The 18,026-nt window shown below is 34.1% G+C and overlaps 1 protein-coding gene across 2 annotated transcripts in view; it reads left to right on the top strand.

The window, feature by feature from the left end:
* The window catches only part of Bmp2k (BMP2 inducible kinase), a 143,681-nt gene that overhangs the window by 94,092 nt on the left and 31,563 nt on the right, over positions 1 to 18,026 (top strand). For both annotated transcript variants that reach the window (XM_047567040.1, XM_047567039.1), the window contains exons 11-14: positions 8,051 to 8,241; positions 9,270 to 9,368; positions 10,022 to 10,206; positions 13,752 to 13,909. In XM_047567040.1, the coding sequence (XP_047422996.1) occupies positions 8,051 to 8,241; positions 9,270 to 9,368; positions 10,022 to 10,206; positions 13,752 to 13,909 (633 nt within the window). The remainder of the gene's footprint in view (positions 1 to 8,050; positions 8,242 to 9,269; positions 9,369 to 10,021; positions 10,207 to 13,751; positions 13,910 to 18,026) is intronic.

Here is an 18,026-nt window from a genome sequence, read left to right as displayed (position 1 = left end):
TTGGTCTGCAGTTTTCTTTCCTTGATATATCTTTGTTTTGGTATCAGCTTGATGCTAGTTTCAAAGAATGAGTTTGGAAGGGTTTCCTACTTTCTGTTTCATGGAATAATTTGAGGAGGTTTGGTGGTGGTCTTTTAAGGTCTGGTCCTGCGCTTTTCTTTGTTGGTAGGCTTTTGATGGTTTTTTCAATTTCATTCCTTGAAATTGTTCTGTTTACATTTTTTGTGTCCTCCTGATTCAATTTGGGTAGATCATATGTCTCTAGAAATCTGTTGATGTCTTAAAGATTTTCTGTTGTATTGGAGTATAAATTTTTATAGTTTTTGATTATTGTATTTCAGTAGTATCCGTGGTGATATTTCCTTTTATCATCATGAAATTTAGTATTCTGAATTTTTTCTCTCTTTCTCTTTGTTAGCATGGCTAAGGTTTTATCAGTTTTACTTATTTTTTTCAAAGAACCAACATTTTTTTCATTGATTTTTTAAATTTTTAATTTTTTTACAGACTACATTTTGATTCATTGTACACAAATGGGATATATCATTTCATTTCTGTGGTCGTGCATGATGTAGATTCATACTATTCGTGTAATCACTCATGTAATAGGGTAATGATGTCTGTCTCATTCCACCATTTTTCATACCCTCCTCCCTCTCATTTCCTTCTACATAATCTGAAGTTTCCCCATTCTTTTCTCCCTCCCCACCCCCATGCCCATTATATATCATTCTCCACTTATCAGGGAAAACATTTAGCCTTTGGTTTTTTTGGGATTGGCTTATTTCACTTAGCATGATATTCTCCAATTCTCCAATTCCAGTTCAACCCATTTATTTGCAAATGCCATAATATTCTTCTTTATGGATGAATAAAATTCCATTGTGTGTATATGCCAGAGTTTCTTTATCCATTCATCTGTTGAAGGACATCTAGGTTGGTTCCACAATCTAGCTATTGTGAACTGAGCTGCTATAAACACTGATGTGGCTGTGTTACTGTAGTATGCTGATTTTAAGTCCTTTGGGTATAAACCAAGGAGTGGGATAACTGGGTCTAAAGGTGGTTCCATTCCAAGTTTTCTGACAATTCTCCACACTGCTTTCCAAAGTGGCTGCACCAATTTGCAACTCCACCAGCAATGTATGAGTGTGCCTTTTTCCCCACATCCATACCAACATCTATTATTGTTTGTGTTCTTGATAATAACCATTCTAATTGGAGTAAGGTGAAATCTTAGAGTTGTTTTAATTTGCATTTCTCTAATTACTAGAGATGTTGAACACTTTTTCATATATTTATTAATCGCCTATATGTCTTCTTCTGTAAAGTGTCTGTCCAGTTTCTTGGCCCAATTATTGATTGGATTCTTTGTATTTTTGGTGTAAAGTTTTGTAAGTTCTTTATAAATTTTGGAGATAAGTGCTGTATCTGAAGTGAGTGTGGAAAAAATTTTCTCCCACTCTGTAGGCTCTTTCTTCACATTCTTGATTGTATCCTTTGCTGAGAAAAAGCTTTTTAGTTTGAGTCCATCCCATTTATTGATTCTTGCTTTGATTTCTTGTGCTTTGGGAATCTTGTTGAGGAAGTCTGATCCTAAACCAACATTATGAAGATTCGGGCCTACTTTGTCTTCTATTAGGTGTAGGGTCTCTGGTCTAATTCCCATATCCTTGACCATTTTGAGTTGAGTTTTGTGCAGGGTGAGAGATAGAGGTTTTATTTCATTTTACTGCATATGCATTTCCAGTTTTGCCAGCACCATTTATGGAACAGGCTATCTTTTCTCCATTGTATGTTTTTGGCTCCTTTGTCTAGTATGAGGTGACTGTATTTATGTGATTTTGTCTCTGTGTCTTCTATTCTGTACCATTGGTCTGCCTATTTTGGTGCCAATACCATGCTGTTTTTGTTACTATTGCTCTATAGTATAGCTTAATGTCTGGTATTGTGATACTTCCTGTTTTCTACTCAGGATTTGTTTTGGCTATTTGTGGTCTCTTGTTCTTCCAGATGAAGTTCATGATTGCTTTCTCTATTTCTATGAGGAAAGTCATTGGGATTTTAATTGGAATTGCATTGAATCTGTATAGTGCCTTTGGTAGAATGGCCATTTTGACAATGTTAATTCTGCCTATCCAAGAACATGGGAGATCTTTCCATCTTTGAAGGTTTTCTTCAATTTCTTTCTTTAATGTTCTGTAGTTTTCATTGTACAGGTCTTTCACCCCTTTTGTTAGATTAACTCCCAAGTTTTTTTTTTTTTTGAGGCTACTGTGAATGGAGTGGTTTTCCTAATTTCTCTTTCAGAGGATTCATCACTTATGAATAGAAATGCATTAGATTTATGTGTATTGATTTTATATCCTGCTACTTTGCTGAATTCATTTATTATTTCTAGAAGTTTTCTAGTGGAGTTTTTTGGATCTTCTAAATATAGGATCATGTCATCAGCAAATAGTGACAGCTTGAGTTCTCCTTTTCCTCTTTGTACCCCTTTAATTTCTTTGGTCTGTCTAATTGCTCTGGCAAGTGTTTCAAGGACGATGTTGAATAGAAGTGGTGAAAGAGGGCATCCCTGTCTTGTTCCAGTTTTTACAGGGAATGCTTTCAGTTTTTCTCCATTAAGAATGATGTTGGCCTTGGGCTTAGTATAGATAATCTTTACAATGTTGAGGTACGTTCCTGCTATTTCTATTTTTTCAAGTGTTTTAAACATGAATGGGTGCTGTATTTTATCACTTTCTCAGCATCTATTGAAATAATCATGTGATTCTTAACTTGAAGCCTATTGATGTGATGAATTGCATTTATTGATTTCTGGATGTTGAACCAAACTTGCATCCCTGGGATAAACCTCACTTGATCATGGTGCACTATCATTTTAATATATTTTTGTATGCAATTCACCAGAATTTTGTTAAGGATTTTTGCATCTATGTTCATCAGGGATATTGGTCTACAGTTTTCTTTCCTTGATGTGTCTGTCTGGTTTTGGTCTCAGAGTGATACTAGCCTCATAGAATGAATTTGGAAGGGTTCCCTCCTTTTCTATTTCCTGGAATACTTTGAGGAGTATTGGTATCAGTTCTTCTTTTAAAGGTCTTATAGAATTTGGCTGAGAATCCATCTGGTCCTGGGCTTTTCTTGGTTGGTAGGCTTTTGATGACTTCTGCTTTGGTGCTTGAAATTGATTAGTTTAGATTATGTACATCTTCCTGATTCAGTTTGGGAAGATCTTATGTCTCTAAAAATTTGTCAGTGTCTTTGATATTTTCTGTTTTGTTGGAGTATAGATTTTCAAAGTAGCTTCTAATTTTGTTATGTATTTCAGTGGTGTCCGTCGTGATCTTTCCTTTTTCATCACGAATTCTAGTAATTTGAGTTTTCTCTCTCCTTCTCTTTGTTAGTGTGGCTAGGGGTTTATCAATTTTGTTTACTTTTTCAAAGAACCAACTTTTTGTTTTGTCAATTTTTTGAATTGTTTCTCTTGTTTCAATTTCATTGATTTCAGCTCTGATTTTAATTATTTCGTGTCTTCTGCTATTTTTGGTGTTGATCCGTTCTTTTTCTAGGGCTTTGAGATGTAATCTTAGGTTATTTAGTTGTTGACTTTTATCTTTTTAATGTGTGAGCTCAGTGCAATGAACTTGCCTCTTAGTACAGCTTTCATAATGTCCCAGAGGTTTTGATATGTTGTGTCATTGTTCTCATTTACTTCTAAGAATTTTTTTATTTCTTCCCTGATGTCTTCTGTTATCATTGCATCATTCAGTAGCATATTATTTAGTCTCCAGGTATATGAGTAGTTTTTGTTTGTTATTTTATCATTCATTTCTAATTGCATTCCATTATGGTCTGATAGGATACAGGGTAGGATCTCTATTTTTTTTTTTTTTTAATTTATTAATAGCTTCTTTGTGGCATAGCATATGGTCTGTTTTGGAGAAGGATCCATGTAGCTGCTGAGAAGAAAGTATATTTGCTCGATGATGGATGAAATACTCTGTAAATATCCATTAAGTCTGTATCATTGATTGTATTATCTAGTTCTATAGTTTCTTTGTTCAGTTTTTGTTTGGAGGATCTACCCAGTGGTGAGAACTGTGTGTTAAAGTCCCCCACTATTATTGTATTTTTGTCTGTTTGACTTAAAATTGAAAATGGTTTGTTTAATATACATAGATGGTCTAATTGTTGGGGGCATAAATATTTAAACTTGTTATATCTTGCTGTTTTATGCTTCTTTTAAGCAGTATGAAATTTCCTTCTTTATCCCTTCTGGCTAACTTAGGTTTGAAGTCCACTTTATCTGATATGAGGATGGAGACCCCTACTTTTTTACTGGGTCCATGTGCATGGTATGTTTTTCCCCATCCTTTCACCTTTAGTCTGTGGATGTCTTTTTCTATGAGATGAGTCTCTTGAAGGCAGCATATTGTTTGGTCTTTCTTTTTAATCCAACCTGCCATTCTGTGTCTTTTGATTATTGAGTTTAGGTCATTGACATTCAGTGTTATTATTGTGATATGATTTGTATTCCTGGTCATTTTGGCTTATTTTTGTTTTTTAACTTGACTTGGTTTCTCCTTTGATTGGCTTTTCCTTTAGGGTAGTTCCTCCTTATGCTGACTAGTATCATTGCTTTTTACTTCCTCCTCACAAAATATTTGCTGAGAATGTTCTGTAGGGCAGGCTTTCTATTTGTGTAAATTCTTTTTAACTTTTGTTTATTGTGGAAAGATTTTATTTCATCATCAAATCTGAAGATTAGTTTTGCTGGGTATAGGATTCTTGTTTGGCATCCTTGTTCTTTCAGAGCTTAAAATATATTGTTCCAGGCCCTTCTTGCTTTTAGAGTGTGATGTGAGAAATGTGCTGACATCCATATTGGTTCCCCTTATATGTAATCTGATGCTTTTATCTCGCAGCCTTATTTTGTATGTGAGGTATTTTCATTATAATGTGTCTCGGTGTGCATCTGTTGTGTACCACGGGGGTAGTGTAATGGGGGGTGAAGGGCGCAGTGTCAGTAACCACCCAGACACCGGGAGCCAGGTAAGAGCAGGCAAGCTAGTAGCTGCTGACTCGTTTATTGTGTAAGCTTCTTCTTCTTTTATTGAGTACCTATCCAGTCAGCGTGTCACACACTCGAAGCCAACAATCATTTATTCTCCTAGAACCAGCAATCATTTGAGGGTTTTGTATTTTGCACCAATGGGGATATATTTCTTATTCTATATGACTCCACATGGATCTGTCTGTAAGTCTTTTGTATTTGATTTTACATTTCATTTTTCAGGTTTGGGAAATTTTTGGATATTATTTCGTTGAACAGGTTATTTATGCCTTAGGTTTGTATCTCTGTGCCTTCCTCAATCCCAATAATTCTTAAATTCCGTCTTTTCATGATATCCTGTAATTCTTGGAGTTCCGTTCATGACTTAACATCTTCTCAGTTAGTTCAACTTTATTTTCGAGATTAAATATTTTGTCTTCAGTGTCTGAGATTCTGTCTTCCATGATATTTATTCCGTTGGTGATGCTTTCTATTGAGTTTTTAATTTGGCTTATCATTTCTTTCATTTCAAGTATTTGTTTGCTGTTTTTTTTTTTTTTCAGAATCTCTATCTCTTTATTAAAGTGTTCTTTTGCTTCCTGCATTTGCTCTTTTAACTGTTTACTGGAATGGTCATGCATTGCCTGCATTTGCTCTCTTATCTTGTCTTTTGTTTCATGAATCATTTTAAGTATGCAGATTCTAAACTCTGTTTCTGTCATTTCTACTTCCATGCTGTCATTGGGTTCTATCACAATAGCATCTTGGTTTGTTAGGGACACTTTCTTCCCCTGTTTTTTCATATTGTTTCTATATATTCTGCTCTAGCAGTGAAGATCAGAGATACTGAAGTTCTCCCCTTGCAGGCTTATTGTGACCTTGCAGTTTTCCACTACCTCTCTTTTGAAGGGGAGATCAATAGCAGTAGCACCCAATACAGAGAAAATGCAGCCCTGAACCAGATAGTCCCTATAAAGACTTTAACATTATTGTAATGAACAGGATGAGTTCAGTTATTATTTACAGTATTTCTAGTTGTGAACTAGAGGTTGGGGAAGGGTGTAGGATGTTAGTAAATAGAGGTACCTGTCAAAGGGCCTGTAGTCTCCTGTAGGTGTCTCAGTAAGGGAGCCGCCCTTTCGATATTGAGGACCATGCCCTCAGGAATAATTCAAAATGCCTGCACCAGCCTCCGAAGAAGCTGGGGAGCCCCACCAAGGGTGTGCTAAGTCAGCATGGAGGCAGGCGCAGTGTCCCTTAGCAGTAGGGGGACAGGTGGTCAGGCTTAGCTACTGGCCTCTGTCCTCAGTGTGGGGGTGGGCTGGGGGACTCAGCACCAGTTTTGTCCTCATTGTAGGTGGGCAGCCTCAGCTCCCACGTCTGACCTTGGTTTGGGGGGGCAAGCTCAGGGATGGCGTCCTACTTCGGTGTGTCCATTGATGGTTTTAAATTGTTGTTTGGTTTCAATTTTATTGATTTCAGCCCTGATTTTAATTATTTTCTGTCTTCTGCTTTTGGTGTTGATTTGTTGTCTTCTAGGGCTTTGAGATGTAATGTTATTTATTTGGTGACTTTCTATTCTTTTAATGAATTAGTGCAATGCAATGAACTTTCCTCTTAGAACTACCTTCATAGTGTCCCAAAGAGTTTGATATTTTGCGTCGTTATTCTCATTTAAGTATTTTCTTATTTTAATCCTGATTTCTTCAGCTATCTATTGATAATTTAATAGTATATTGTTTAGTCTCCAGGTGTTAAAGTAGCTTCTATTTTTTATTTTATCATTGATTTCTAATTTCATTCCATTATGAGCTTAAAGAATATAAGGTATTTCTCTTTTTCTCCCTCTCACTCTTCCTGTATTTGCTGAGAGTTGCTTTGTGCCCTAAGATATGGTTTATTTTAGAGAAGGATCCATGTGCTGCTGAGGAGAAAGTGTATTCAGTGATTGATGGATGAAATATTCTATATATGTCTGTTAAGTCTAAGTTATTAATTTATTGTTGAGTTCTTTAACTTTTTCAATTAGTTTTTATTTGGCAGATCTATCCAGGGGTGAGAGAGGTGTGTTTATTTTACCCAGTATTATTGTGTTGTAATCTATTTGATTCTTGAAATTGAGAAGGGTTTGTTTGATATTATTTAGGTGCTTCCTCTTTTGGGGCATAAGTGTTTAGGATTGTTATGTCTTGTTGATGTATAATTCCCTTAAGCAGTATGAAATGTCCTTCTTTGTCCCTTCTGATTAACTTTGGCTTGAGTCCACTTTATCTGATGTCTTTATCTGATAGAAACCCTGCTTGTTTATGCTGTCCATATGAATGTCATGTTTTTCCCCATCCTTTCACCTTCAGTCTGTTGATAAGGTGAGTCTCTTGGAGACAGCATATTGTTGGGTCTTGTTTTTTAATCCGATCTGCCAGTCTGTCTTTTGATTGATGAGTTTAGGCCATTTACATTCAATGTTTGAGTTACCCTTTAAAGCAAATGAATTTCAATTGGTGTACAATGACATTCTAGACTGAGAGAATTCTTTTGGCAAAGGAACATAATCATAATCGTACATGATATAATGAGATATGTAGAATAAACTGTTTTCGTTGGTGTGTTCATGGAGAGATGAAACCTGAAACACAAAATGTTTCTAACATTCTAATTTATTTAGAGTTGTAGATGACAAAATTAAGTTACAGGAAATAATGCTTTTAGACAAAGTACATACTGGAAGTTTCTCTTAAGTAAGAATATAACTGCCTTAAATAATTATTGAAATACAGCTTTTTTTTATAATTATTAGTTTGTAAATATAAGTTTTCGAAATCTATCATAGGCTTACTGAGACTTAAAGTTACAGGAAATAATACCTTTAGACAAAGTGCATATTGGAAGTTTCTCTTAAGAATATAGCTGCCTTAGTTAAATAATTATTGAAATATAGCCATTTTTGATCATTATTAGTTTGTAAATGTAAGTTTTGGAAATCTGTCATAGGCTCACTGAGACCTGGAAATGACCCTGAAATCTTATTGGGTCAGGGGCCCCCTCAGCATCCACCACAGCAGCATAGAGTACTTCAGCAACTACAACAGGGGGATTGGAGATTACAGCAACTTCATTTACAGCATCGTCATCCACACCAGCAGCAACAGCAGCAACTACTTCAAGATGCTTATATGCAGCAGGTAGTTATTTTACTACTTTAGATATGGAAGTAGTATTGTGAAATTCATGTAGCAGTTGAAAAATCATTGAATTACCTTTTCATATCATGCACATCTTGAATTAGATTCAAGTAAACATTTTCTCCAGTTTCCTGATTATTAAAGAATACGTAGTTACTTTGCGTTTGATGAGCTACTTAAGGATACCTTGTTAAAATAGGTTGCATCATGGCCTGATGCAGCAGAGACTGTTCATTTAGTAATTTGGTATTCAGGAATAAGCATTGTAAATGGTGCTGAATATTATCTGTTTGAGGTTATGTTTTGAGTTTACAGACTATTCTGTACAAAGTGATATTATTCTTTCCAAAAGTACCATTGTGTTAGATTTTTAAATTTTTCTTTTTCTTTCTTTTCTCTCTCTCTCTGTCTCTTTTTTTTTTTTTTTTAACTAGATGGGCATAGGCATAAGTGAAGGCATTTAGAGTTGAAGGACACAGGAAAAAAATGTCCTTCATCCCACCAAAACCTACAGATTTCTACTTTTACTAAACTTTTAAATTGAACTACTGTTACCATTATTACTTTGATTTCATGAAATATCATTTGACCCAATTACATCCATGACATTTCTCATGGGTTTTACTCTTGTCTAATGATTGATATAGCCAGATGGAAGGGTATTCAGTCAGTGGTGATATGGAATGACCAGAAGACACTACTGAAGGGAAGTTGGAGAAGAGCGTGGTTCTGGTCACAAGTCACTTCAGGGGTCTTCATCAACTATGAAAAGATGATAAAAATGTTTAGCATTAGCATTCTTGTAGCCATCCTTAAATTGTGCTGCATATGGTTTTAGTTGAATCTCTCCTATGTTTTGTTGATAATTTTTAAACCAATTCTAATAAGCATATGTAAGTTATAGTCACTTATTCTATAGCTATTTTTTATTGATGTTTAGACTACTGATATGGTAAGATGAATATTTAAGAAAAGGACTGGCATAAAAAATGTATGAATAATATTGATTATATTTTTTTCTCTTGTAGTATCAGCATGCAATGCAGCAGCAACAGTTACTCCAACAGCAGTTTTTAATGCATTCAGTGTATCAGCCACAACCTTCTGCATCACAGTACCCTGCAATGGTAAAGTTTTATGTAATTTCAAGAGATTTCTTTCTGGATGTGCATTATAATGTTGGAATTCACAGTGTGAATGGTGTTATCAGAATTTAATAATTCAGGATCAGTTCAAGTTAGTTAATTGACATGTATTTTATTGAAGACAGGTGAAAGTTCTCAGGTAACCTTTAAATTATTTTGAACTATGGCTCCTGAGTATGGCACATTGTAATCGACAGACAGCATATTTCTCTTATAGTCTAAGAGAAATAATCTTTTACCATGATCTTTGCCATGTGTTCTTTCATTCTGTAAGTGCTGGTTGAATAAAAATGAAACCCAAAGGGAAAAAAAATATTTGATTTAGAGAATAGTTTGATCTTTTTACACCATCCAGAATTCTAGTGACTTAAGCTACTCTCTTATCTTTTTCTTAAAATATTTAAGGGAGAATTTTTGAATCTGACCAAGTGAGCCTAGATTCACAAATTCTTAAATAGATAAAATTCATCCTGCTGTAGTTTTCTAGTAACAGAGCTGCTCCTTCAAATATTCATTATTTTCTAGGCTTCTGGTTTTGTCACCAAAGTGAAAAGGAAGAAGCATAGTAAACAAATATGATGCTGACAATACTTTAGTGACTTGAGTATTGATTTGTATATCATTTCTTGTTTCAGATGCAGCAGTATCAGCAGAGTTTCTTGCAGCAGCAGATGCTAGCTCAACATCAGCAGTCCCAGCAGCAGACATCACCTGAATATCTTACCTCCCCTCAAGAGTTCTCACCAGCCTTAGCTTCCTACACATCATCACTTCCAGCTCAGGTTGGAACCATAATGGACTCCTCTTATAGTGCCAATAGGCAAGTATTTTTTCTAGTGAATGCAGGATTTAAAACATTGACTGGGAAGAGGTGTCCACAAGCATCAACTGGGGGAGTTGGGCACGAGAAGCAGTAACGTTGGTAGCATACTTGTACTGTGTGCATCTAAAAAAAGGTGAAAGTACAGAGTTTGCTGTAGAACAACTCCCAACCTCTGTATGTATGAGAGTGAGTGAGAGAAAGAAAAAAGCAATAGTGATAAATTATAGATTTGGGGGAGAGAATAAAGAAAAAGAATGAATGTAATGAAATGCTTTCCTAAAACAAAGCTAGGGGTATATGAATTAGGACAGGTTTGTCTTAAGTGGAGAGGAGAATTTAAAAGCACAAATGATTATTTATCATTAGCTTACTCTAGTTACAAGTTTTTCTTTGCTCACATAGCACTTTTTTTCTTGAATTAATTGCATTGTAAATAATAAAATTAAAGCATATACTATTATACTCTAAACAAATTAGAGCTAGTAAAATATAAACTATGAAATGCAAGTAGTAATCTAATAAATTTGCATAATTAGTCCCCCTCTAAGTGATAGGAATGGAAAACTTTTCCATATTAACAACAGGACATTCTGCTTGATATTGTTTAAGATACTGATGAAGCAGTTGTATTAATTAGAATCAATGTGGCAGAGGACCGAGGCCTCCTGCACAAAGCCAGGTTAGTGAGCTATCCTGTAAACAGATCATTCAGCACCAGCCAATGCTTCAAGGTACTGCAGACTCAATCATAACAGATGCGACCTTTCAGCTAAGCCACTCCTACATTTCTCACTGGAAGAAAGGGTATAAGATAGTAAATGTTGTTGTTTTAAACTGTTAAGTTTTGGGTAATTTACCATGTAGTAACAGATAACTAAAATAATAGGGTAGTTATATCATGAGGCAAGATAATTTGTATGTAGAGGATGTTTATTTTAACTTATTGGTTTACTACTTGATATCCATACTAAAGATAAATTAACAAGTAGAAGAGATGACATTTTAGATTAGTGGAAAAGGGAAAAAAAATCATCCTAAGATAATGACTCTCTCTAAGGTACTGGTTTCTTATCACTGACTCAAATATCCCTTATAGAGACAAACAGTTGTCACTTTCCACTGATAAGCAGGAACATCTAAACTTATAGAGCTCTTTTAAAATTGCTAGAGAAGAGGTTATACTCATCATTATTAATCTGATATTATGCAGGTGTAATAATATTGATGAAGGAGCACTGAGGCCCCAAATGTAGCTTCCTGTAGAAAGTTCTGTATTCCTAACCTCTAGTGACTGTAGTATATAATTGTTTTTACCCATTAAATCATCACCCCTTTCCTGCTCCATTGTCCCCTTCATGTAGTACATAGCTCTATTGGAGCAGTAATAAAACGAGTCCTGTATATGTTCAAAGATACTGAACCTTTTGTACTTTCCAGCTAGTTATACTAGATATAACTAGTAATTAACATTCTGATGCTAGTTGACATCAGAAGTAAAGAAAAGCAATCATGTAATTGATACATTACTTTATCAGTGTCTTAAGGAATATAGAGCACAATATCCATTTATCTATCTCTTGGTACTGGAGATTGAACCCAGGGCTTCAGGTATGCTATATTCCTAATCCCTATCCTATTTTTAATAAGGAAAATTATTCCATTCTTATTACTGGGGGATTTACTTCCAGTTATGTCTTTTCTTTGTTTTGCAAATTTATTAGATTATTACTTGTGTTTCATAACTTACATTTTAGTGCTCCTTCCTAGTGTTACGTGATTTTATTATTTACAATAATATTAATAAAGAAAAGTGCTGTTTGGCAAAGTAAAAGTTGTAACTAGACTAGGAAAATGACAAAGAGCAGAATTAGATTTTACCCTTGTAGGGAGGAGTATCAGAGATTGTGTGTGTGTGTGTGTGTTTATTTTTTATTTTTTCCTGGGGAGTGAAGCCGGAACCTTGGGCATGCTAGACTCTACCAATGATCTATATTCCCAGCCCTGGTAGACATATTTTAATATGTCTTTTCAACTGTAGGTAAACTGTAGGTTAAGGTAAAATACCCTGTTGATTACAGTCTTCCAGGATTTATCCCAGGAATTGGAGAAGGCTGATTCAGATAGAGAGTCAGAAAGTTCTGAAAGAAATTGATAGTAGGGAAAATGCTCCTCTTTGAATTTCCTTCTCTCTGATCTATGTTAAGGACTCTCAAAGTCCTTGAAAACAGTTTTGGAATAAAGATGGAATTTAGTCACATGGAGGCAGATTTAGGCCTTGGCAGTATCTAAGTGCTGTTACTAAGCAAGTCTATCTACTTATAGATAGTTTACTTTCTTCTCCTATCCTCTGACCTTCAGTAATTGTTTTAATAGTCTATATTCTTGGCACAAATATTCCGAGGGGGCTTGGACTAAGATATTAAATGATGTCCTTTGCCCACTTTTACCTTCTAGGACCTGTGTGGTGCAAGGACTTGAGCTACCAAGGGGAAAGTGAATTGAAAGGGATGAAGTCAAGGCTTGCAAAATGGAGATACTTGTTTAAACATAGAGTCTTTTTCTCCATTGTCAATGTTAGAGGGTTTAGATCTGAGCTATGTAAGGAACTTGACATTTGTTAAATTACCTCATTTGTGTGCTGTGCTTTGAGGCTGCCTTGAGGAAAGGTACCCAGGGACTCTTAAGTTTAAAAGTCTTTAGACTTGCACCTTCCCTTAAAAGCCAAGAGGCCAATCTGGTAACTTCCATAGAACCAGTGGTCTCAGGCTCTAGACTATACAGTTTTTTATTGATTTGGTTTATTGACTGATTTTTGCAATCTAAGTATTGAACTCAAGACCTTGTTATATGCTAAGCAAGATACCAGAAAGCAACATCTCCAGCCCAGATTTTAGGTAACTTAAACACCATGAATAATTATTACGTATATACAAATTAACTCTCATTTAATTTTAGCTAATTTATTTGTAAGGCAATCCTAAAATTCATCTTTTCTTGGTAGTGATATGTAGGGGATGTCAGAATGTCTTTTTCAAAATTGTTGTGGTGTCTCTACATGACTAGGACATGATCACTGTGCAATTATTCAGTAGTAATTTTGGAGTGATACTGTTTGGTATGGTAACTGATTGTCACTTTCCAACTTGTTCACTATAAGAATAATAACCATTTATTGACTACTTGGTTTTCTTTATCAGACACTGTTCTCTTGCTTTACATGTATTAAATCATTTAATTTCTTCAGAAACCCTTTGAAAGTAAATACTGTTACTCCTTTCCAGTAGATGAGGAAGCTGAAGCATAGAGGGGTTAAGGAACACCTTATGCACCTTTTGTATATGATTATAGAACTAGTGTGCTTTATGGATTATGGAGCTAGTCTTTCTTAGGGAGGTGGTTCAGATCCCATTCCCTTAACCTGCCATCTCAACTGCAGTAAAGTGGTACAGTTTTCTAAGCATTTATAAAATATGAACTGGGGCAATGTGAATTTTTCTAAGTTCTCATTTTCTTCTTTTTTCCTCTCTTAATCATTATAATAGGCCAGTTGCTGAAAAAGAGGCAGTTGCAAATTTTACAAATCAGAAGAACATCAGTAACCCACCTGATATGTCAGGGTGGAATCCTTTTGGAGAGGATAATTTCTCCAAGTTAACAGAAGAGGAACTGTTGGACAGAGAATTTGACCTTCTAAGATCAAGTAAGGGACACTTGAAGGCTTATTTTGCTTCACAGTAAAATAACAGCTCCATAATTTTTCAGCAAGGCCAAAGACTGTTTTGAGGTGGTGTACATAAAATTCTTTTTGTGCATTTGAGGGCAAAATTCAGGCCATCTTCTTTCATCTAGACCATCAAACTATGTTGTGCACATTAGAGATTTATTGCTTTATAGTAGCTGTTCAAAACCCAAGGTTGCTGAAAGTATGCTGATATATTAACACTTTAAATACTGCATAACTATGAATGTTAATTTCAGAACAACTCCAAAACGTGGAAATTTAATGTTCAAATAAAAAGGGAGCTTAGAGTCTTGCCTTACTAATCATTTTAGAGCTCTGTTTTTTTGCACTCTCAGTAGAAAGTATTGTGGGTCTGAGATGCCCTTTGAAAATGCCTGAAAGAAAACATGGGCTAGTTACTACATTATGTTAATGTTTTGTAATGCCCTTTTAATGAGTGGTGACATAAAAGGGCTGCTTTGTTGTCCTGATATGGCAAAAGTTAAATAAATTCTTTTTCACTTTAAATCAGATATCTCAATGTTTTTACTTGAAATCATTACCTTTTCTTAAACTCCTAAGATATATGTGAAGACTCACCATATATATTTTATTCTTTCTTGGAAGAAGGTTGTAGTATGTTTTTAAGTTTGTTAAATAGGAACAAAAAGCTCACTTCTGGAGGATGTAGATAATTTTCAGATTTCCAAGGCTTGTGCGTATATGTGTGTATGTGCACTACACACACATAAGTGTGTTTTCCCTTGTGTATGTGAAAAGGTCGAATTGTTCCCAATTCCTAGTTTCTATATTATTTAGGTAACTGGTCATATGAATAAATTTAATAGATTGAAATGCTTTGTTCCAAATTAGTATATATTTTATGTATACTTTATAAATGCCCTGCATTCATGTAATAATAGTTGTTTAGGATTTAAATTTGTATTTTACATATTGGTTATATATAATGGAAATTTAATTGATGCTTAAATGTAGATACAAAAATGAGTTCTGAGCCCTTAACAAAGGTTTGTTAACTTGGGTAAAACCAATCTTACATCATTAAAAAAATTTTTTTTTAAACCACAACTTTTCGTTTGGCATTTTTCCTAGAATTTGTGTTGAGTAACCCCTAAAACAAGGTTTTAAAAAAGGAAATAAAGTATCTCTTTTGGAGAGATGATACAGGAAGATACAAGGAGTAGTCCAACCATTATAATGTATTATTATTTTTGAAATGAAAGGTATTAATTTTGATGTGTTCTAACAAGGGTTCATTAAATCAGTATTTGCTACTCCTTGGGTGAAAACAAAACTTTTAAAAAATAACTTACAGATTAGGAAAATAATTCTTATTACTTTGTACCTTATAAAATATGCTGTACTATGCTTCCGAGAATTTGTAATCACACCTAACTTTTGTTAGGCATATGCAAGAATGGTACATGAATAAGCCTGTATGTGTACCTTCATAAAAAATTGGGTTTAATTTTAAAAGTTTGAATTAATTATTTATTTTCAAATTTGAAGGTCAGGTATTATGTGCATGTATTTTTTGCACATATGTATAAGAAAGACAGTTCAAACTTCATTGTAGTATTAACTTTAGAAAGCTATTAGGTTCCAACTTAAAGCTCAGGAGGAATTTTTTTGCAAGTTCAACTTGGAATAACCTCTGCCATTTGGAATAACCTCTGCCATTTGGAAAATCATCTCAATGGTACCTAATCTATAGAAATCACTGCCGCAGGCCTTTGCACTTGCTTAATTCAGCACATTATACCAGAAAATACAAATTCTAATACCTGACATTGTATTTAATAGATTGCAAACTCAGTAAAGTCACATAGCCAGGTGTCAGTCTCACTTAATGGTACCTCACTCAACTTTGTCAGAAGAATTAAGTGAAATAATATCTTTAAAGAATCTGGACCTCTGGTAAATAAATGCCACTTTCCCTTTCCTTACCTTCTGTATAAATCTTTAGTCTCTGACTTATATGTTTTTTGACCTTTAACTGGCATTTAAAAATTATATCTAAAGTATTAGATTTCTCATTTGGTAACTTAAAATTAAATTAGAAAGGGCTTTGTGGACAAACATGTCAACAACAAAAGGGACTGTGACAGCAAGGAAGCAGAAAAAGTATACTCTTCCCTTAATTAATTAATAGTCATTGTAATGAGAGTTCAAAGAAGGAGAAACATCTTCATATAAAGTTTATTAAGAAATTAGTAATGTATGGAATGTAGTTTTGAAACATTTCCTTCTATGGTTTTAATTACTGTAATATTCAGTCATCTTAAGTGTCTCTTTAGATAGAAGCAGTCATGTATCTAATGTTTCATCTTTTTGATAGGACTTAAATTATATTGTAGACAAATGACCTCTTTTAGAACCTTAAGAATTTTAATGCAAGAGTAACTGTAGTGAAACTTGATGGTTGGTTTCAATGTCCCTAACCACCTTTTCAAAAATGAAGAAATAAGTTATTGATGCATTTGAAATGGCAAATAGGATATTTGTACCTTTTTATCTTGGTTTAAATATTTATTTGTTAACAGTTTTCCAAAATTGTTTCTAAATTAATTTATGTTTGGTTTACAAAATGCTTTTCACTGAGAGGCTGGAAATCTTTATATGGTCCTTAGAAAACAGGCATTACCCACATAATGATGCAATGGTTGAAAAGCATCCGGTCAGAATAATACATTGCCATCTGAGGTTATTTCCTTAATGAAAGAAAAAGGGCATGCTGTCTAGGAAATATTTTATTGCAGGTATTATCAAGAAAGTAATTTAAAGATCATAATAGTATTTTGAAAATTCTAAAATATTAGTAATTGGTAACAACTCTTTTTAGTGATTTTCAGAAAAACAGTTGATTCTGTATATGAGGCAAAGGGATTTAACATGAAAGAAACTAGTCTTTTACTTTCGGTGTAAATGAATGTTATTTGTGCTTCAGAAGCTTTACTGGTTCTTAAGAGCAATTAAATCAAGATTAAGCTTTAGTAATAAAGCTTGTCTCAATATTTATTAAAAATTTAAGCCAGGTGCTGTGGCACATGCCTGTAATCCCAGTGGCTTGGGAGATTGAGGCAGGAAGATCACGAGTTCAAAACCATTCTCAGCAATTTAGTGAGGCCCTAAGCAATTTAGCAGGTGCTGTCACCAAATAAAATATATTTAAAAAAGGGCTGGGATGTGGCTCAGTGGTGAAGTACCCCTGGATTCAATCCTTAACAATAAATAAATAAACAAACAAAAATAAAAATTTAAGCTTGTATCTTTTTTTGCACCAAAACGTCTAGATTTGGTATATAAACTTCAGAAACTTAATTTTCTTAGTATGTAACATATTGAGCAGAATACAGGTGTTATGGGGAAATTTTCAAATTGCACTTGTTCACATAGTTGTGTAGTTGTAAATGTTAAGGATAATAATGAAGCATTTTTTGATTGATTTATTATTGTTTCTATTTAAAATTTCATCAAAATAACTGAAAGGAAGAATAGAAGATGCTAAATACTGTGATTGCTTTTAAGTACTTCTGAATATGTTGTTTTATCTATGAAACCATAGAATAAAAGAGATATAAATGTTTGAATCTATAGTCAGTTTATTATCAAACATTAACTCTCACTTATTTACTCATGCCAACCTTATCACTGTACTTTCAGTGCAGATTGATACAACTTTTCAGGTATATTAGAATATTAGTATCAATGGAGACTGCTCTGTAACAAAAACCTTTTTCCTGGACTGTTTGGCCTTGTAGGATATTATCCATATAAGCAGCAGAATTAACTTTTTTAGAGTATTTTAGGTTTATGGTGATATTGTAGAATATGCTTTGATTCTAAAATTTTTAAGTCATATTTTTGCCATCTGTATCAATTACAATTCTTAAATAGATACTGTGTTCACCAAAACAGTTTTTTTGGAAAGCAGAAGGAGGTAATTTCTTATATTAGCCAAATTGAGTTCAAGCTTTTATCTACCTTAATGAAAACTAATCGTTTGAAAATGATAGTTAAATATATTTTAGTGGTGACTGTATTTGAAAAGTAACTTTACATAACCATTTTATTT

Source organism: Sciurus carolinensis, chromosome 10, assembly GCF_902686445.1.
Source record: "Sciurus carolinensis chromosome 10, mSciCar1.2, whole genome shotgun sequence".
NCBI lineage: Eukaryota > Metazoa > Chordata > Mammalia > Rodentia > Sciuridae > Sciurus > Sciurus carolinensis.
Note: the sequence above shows the minus strand (reverse complement) of the source record. Positions and strands in the feature narration are given on the sequence as shown.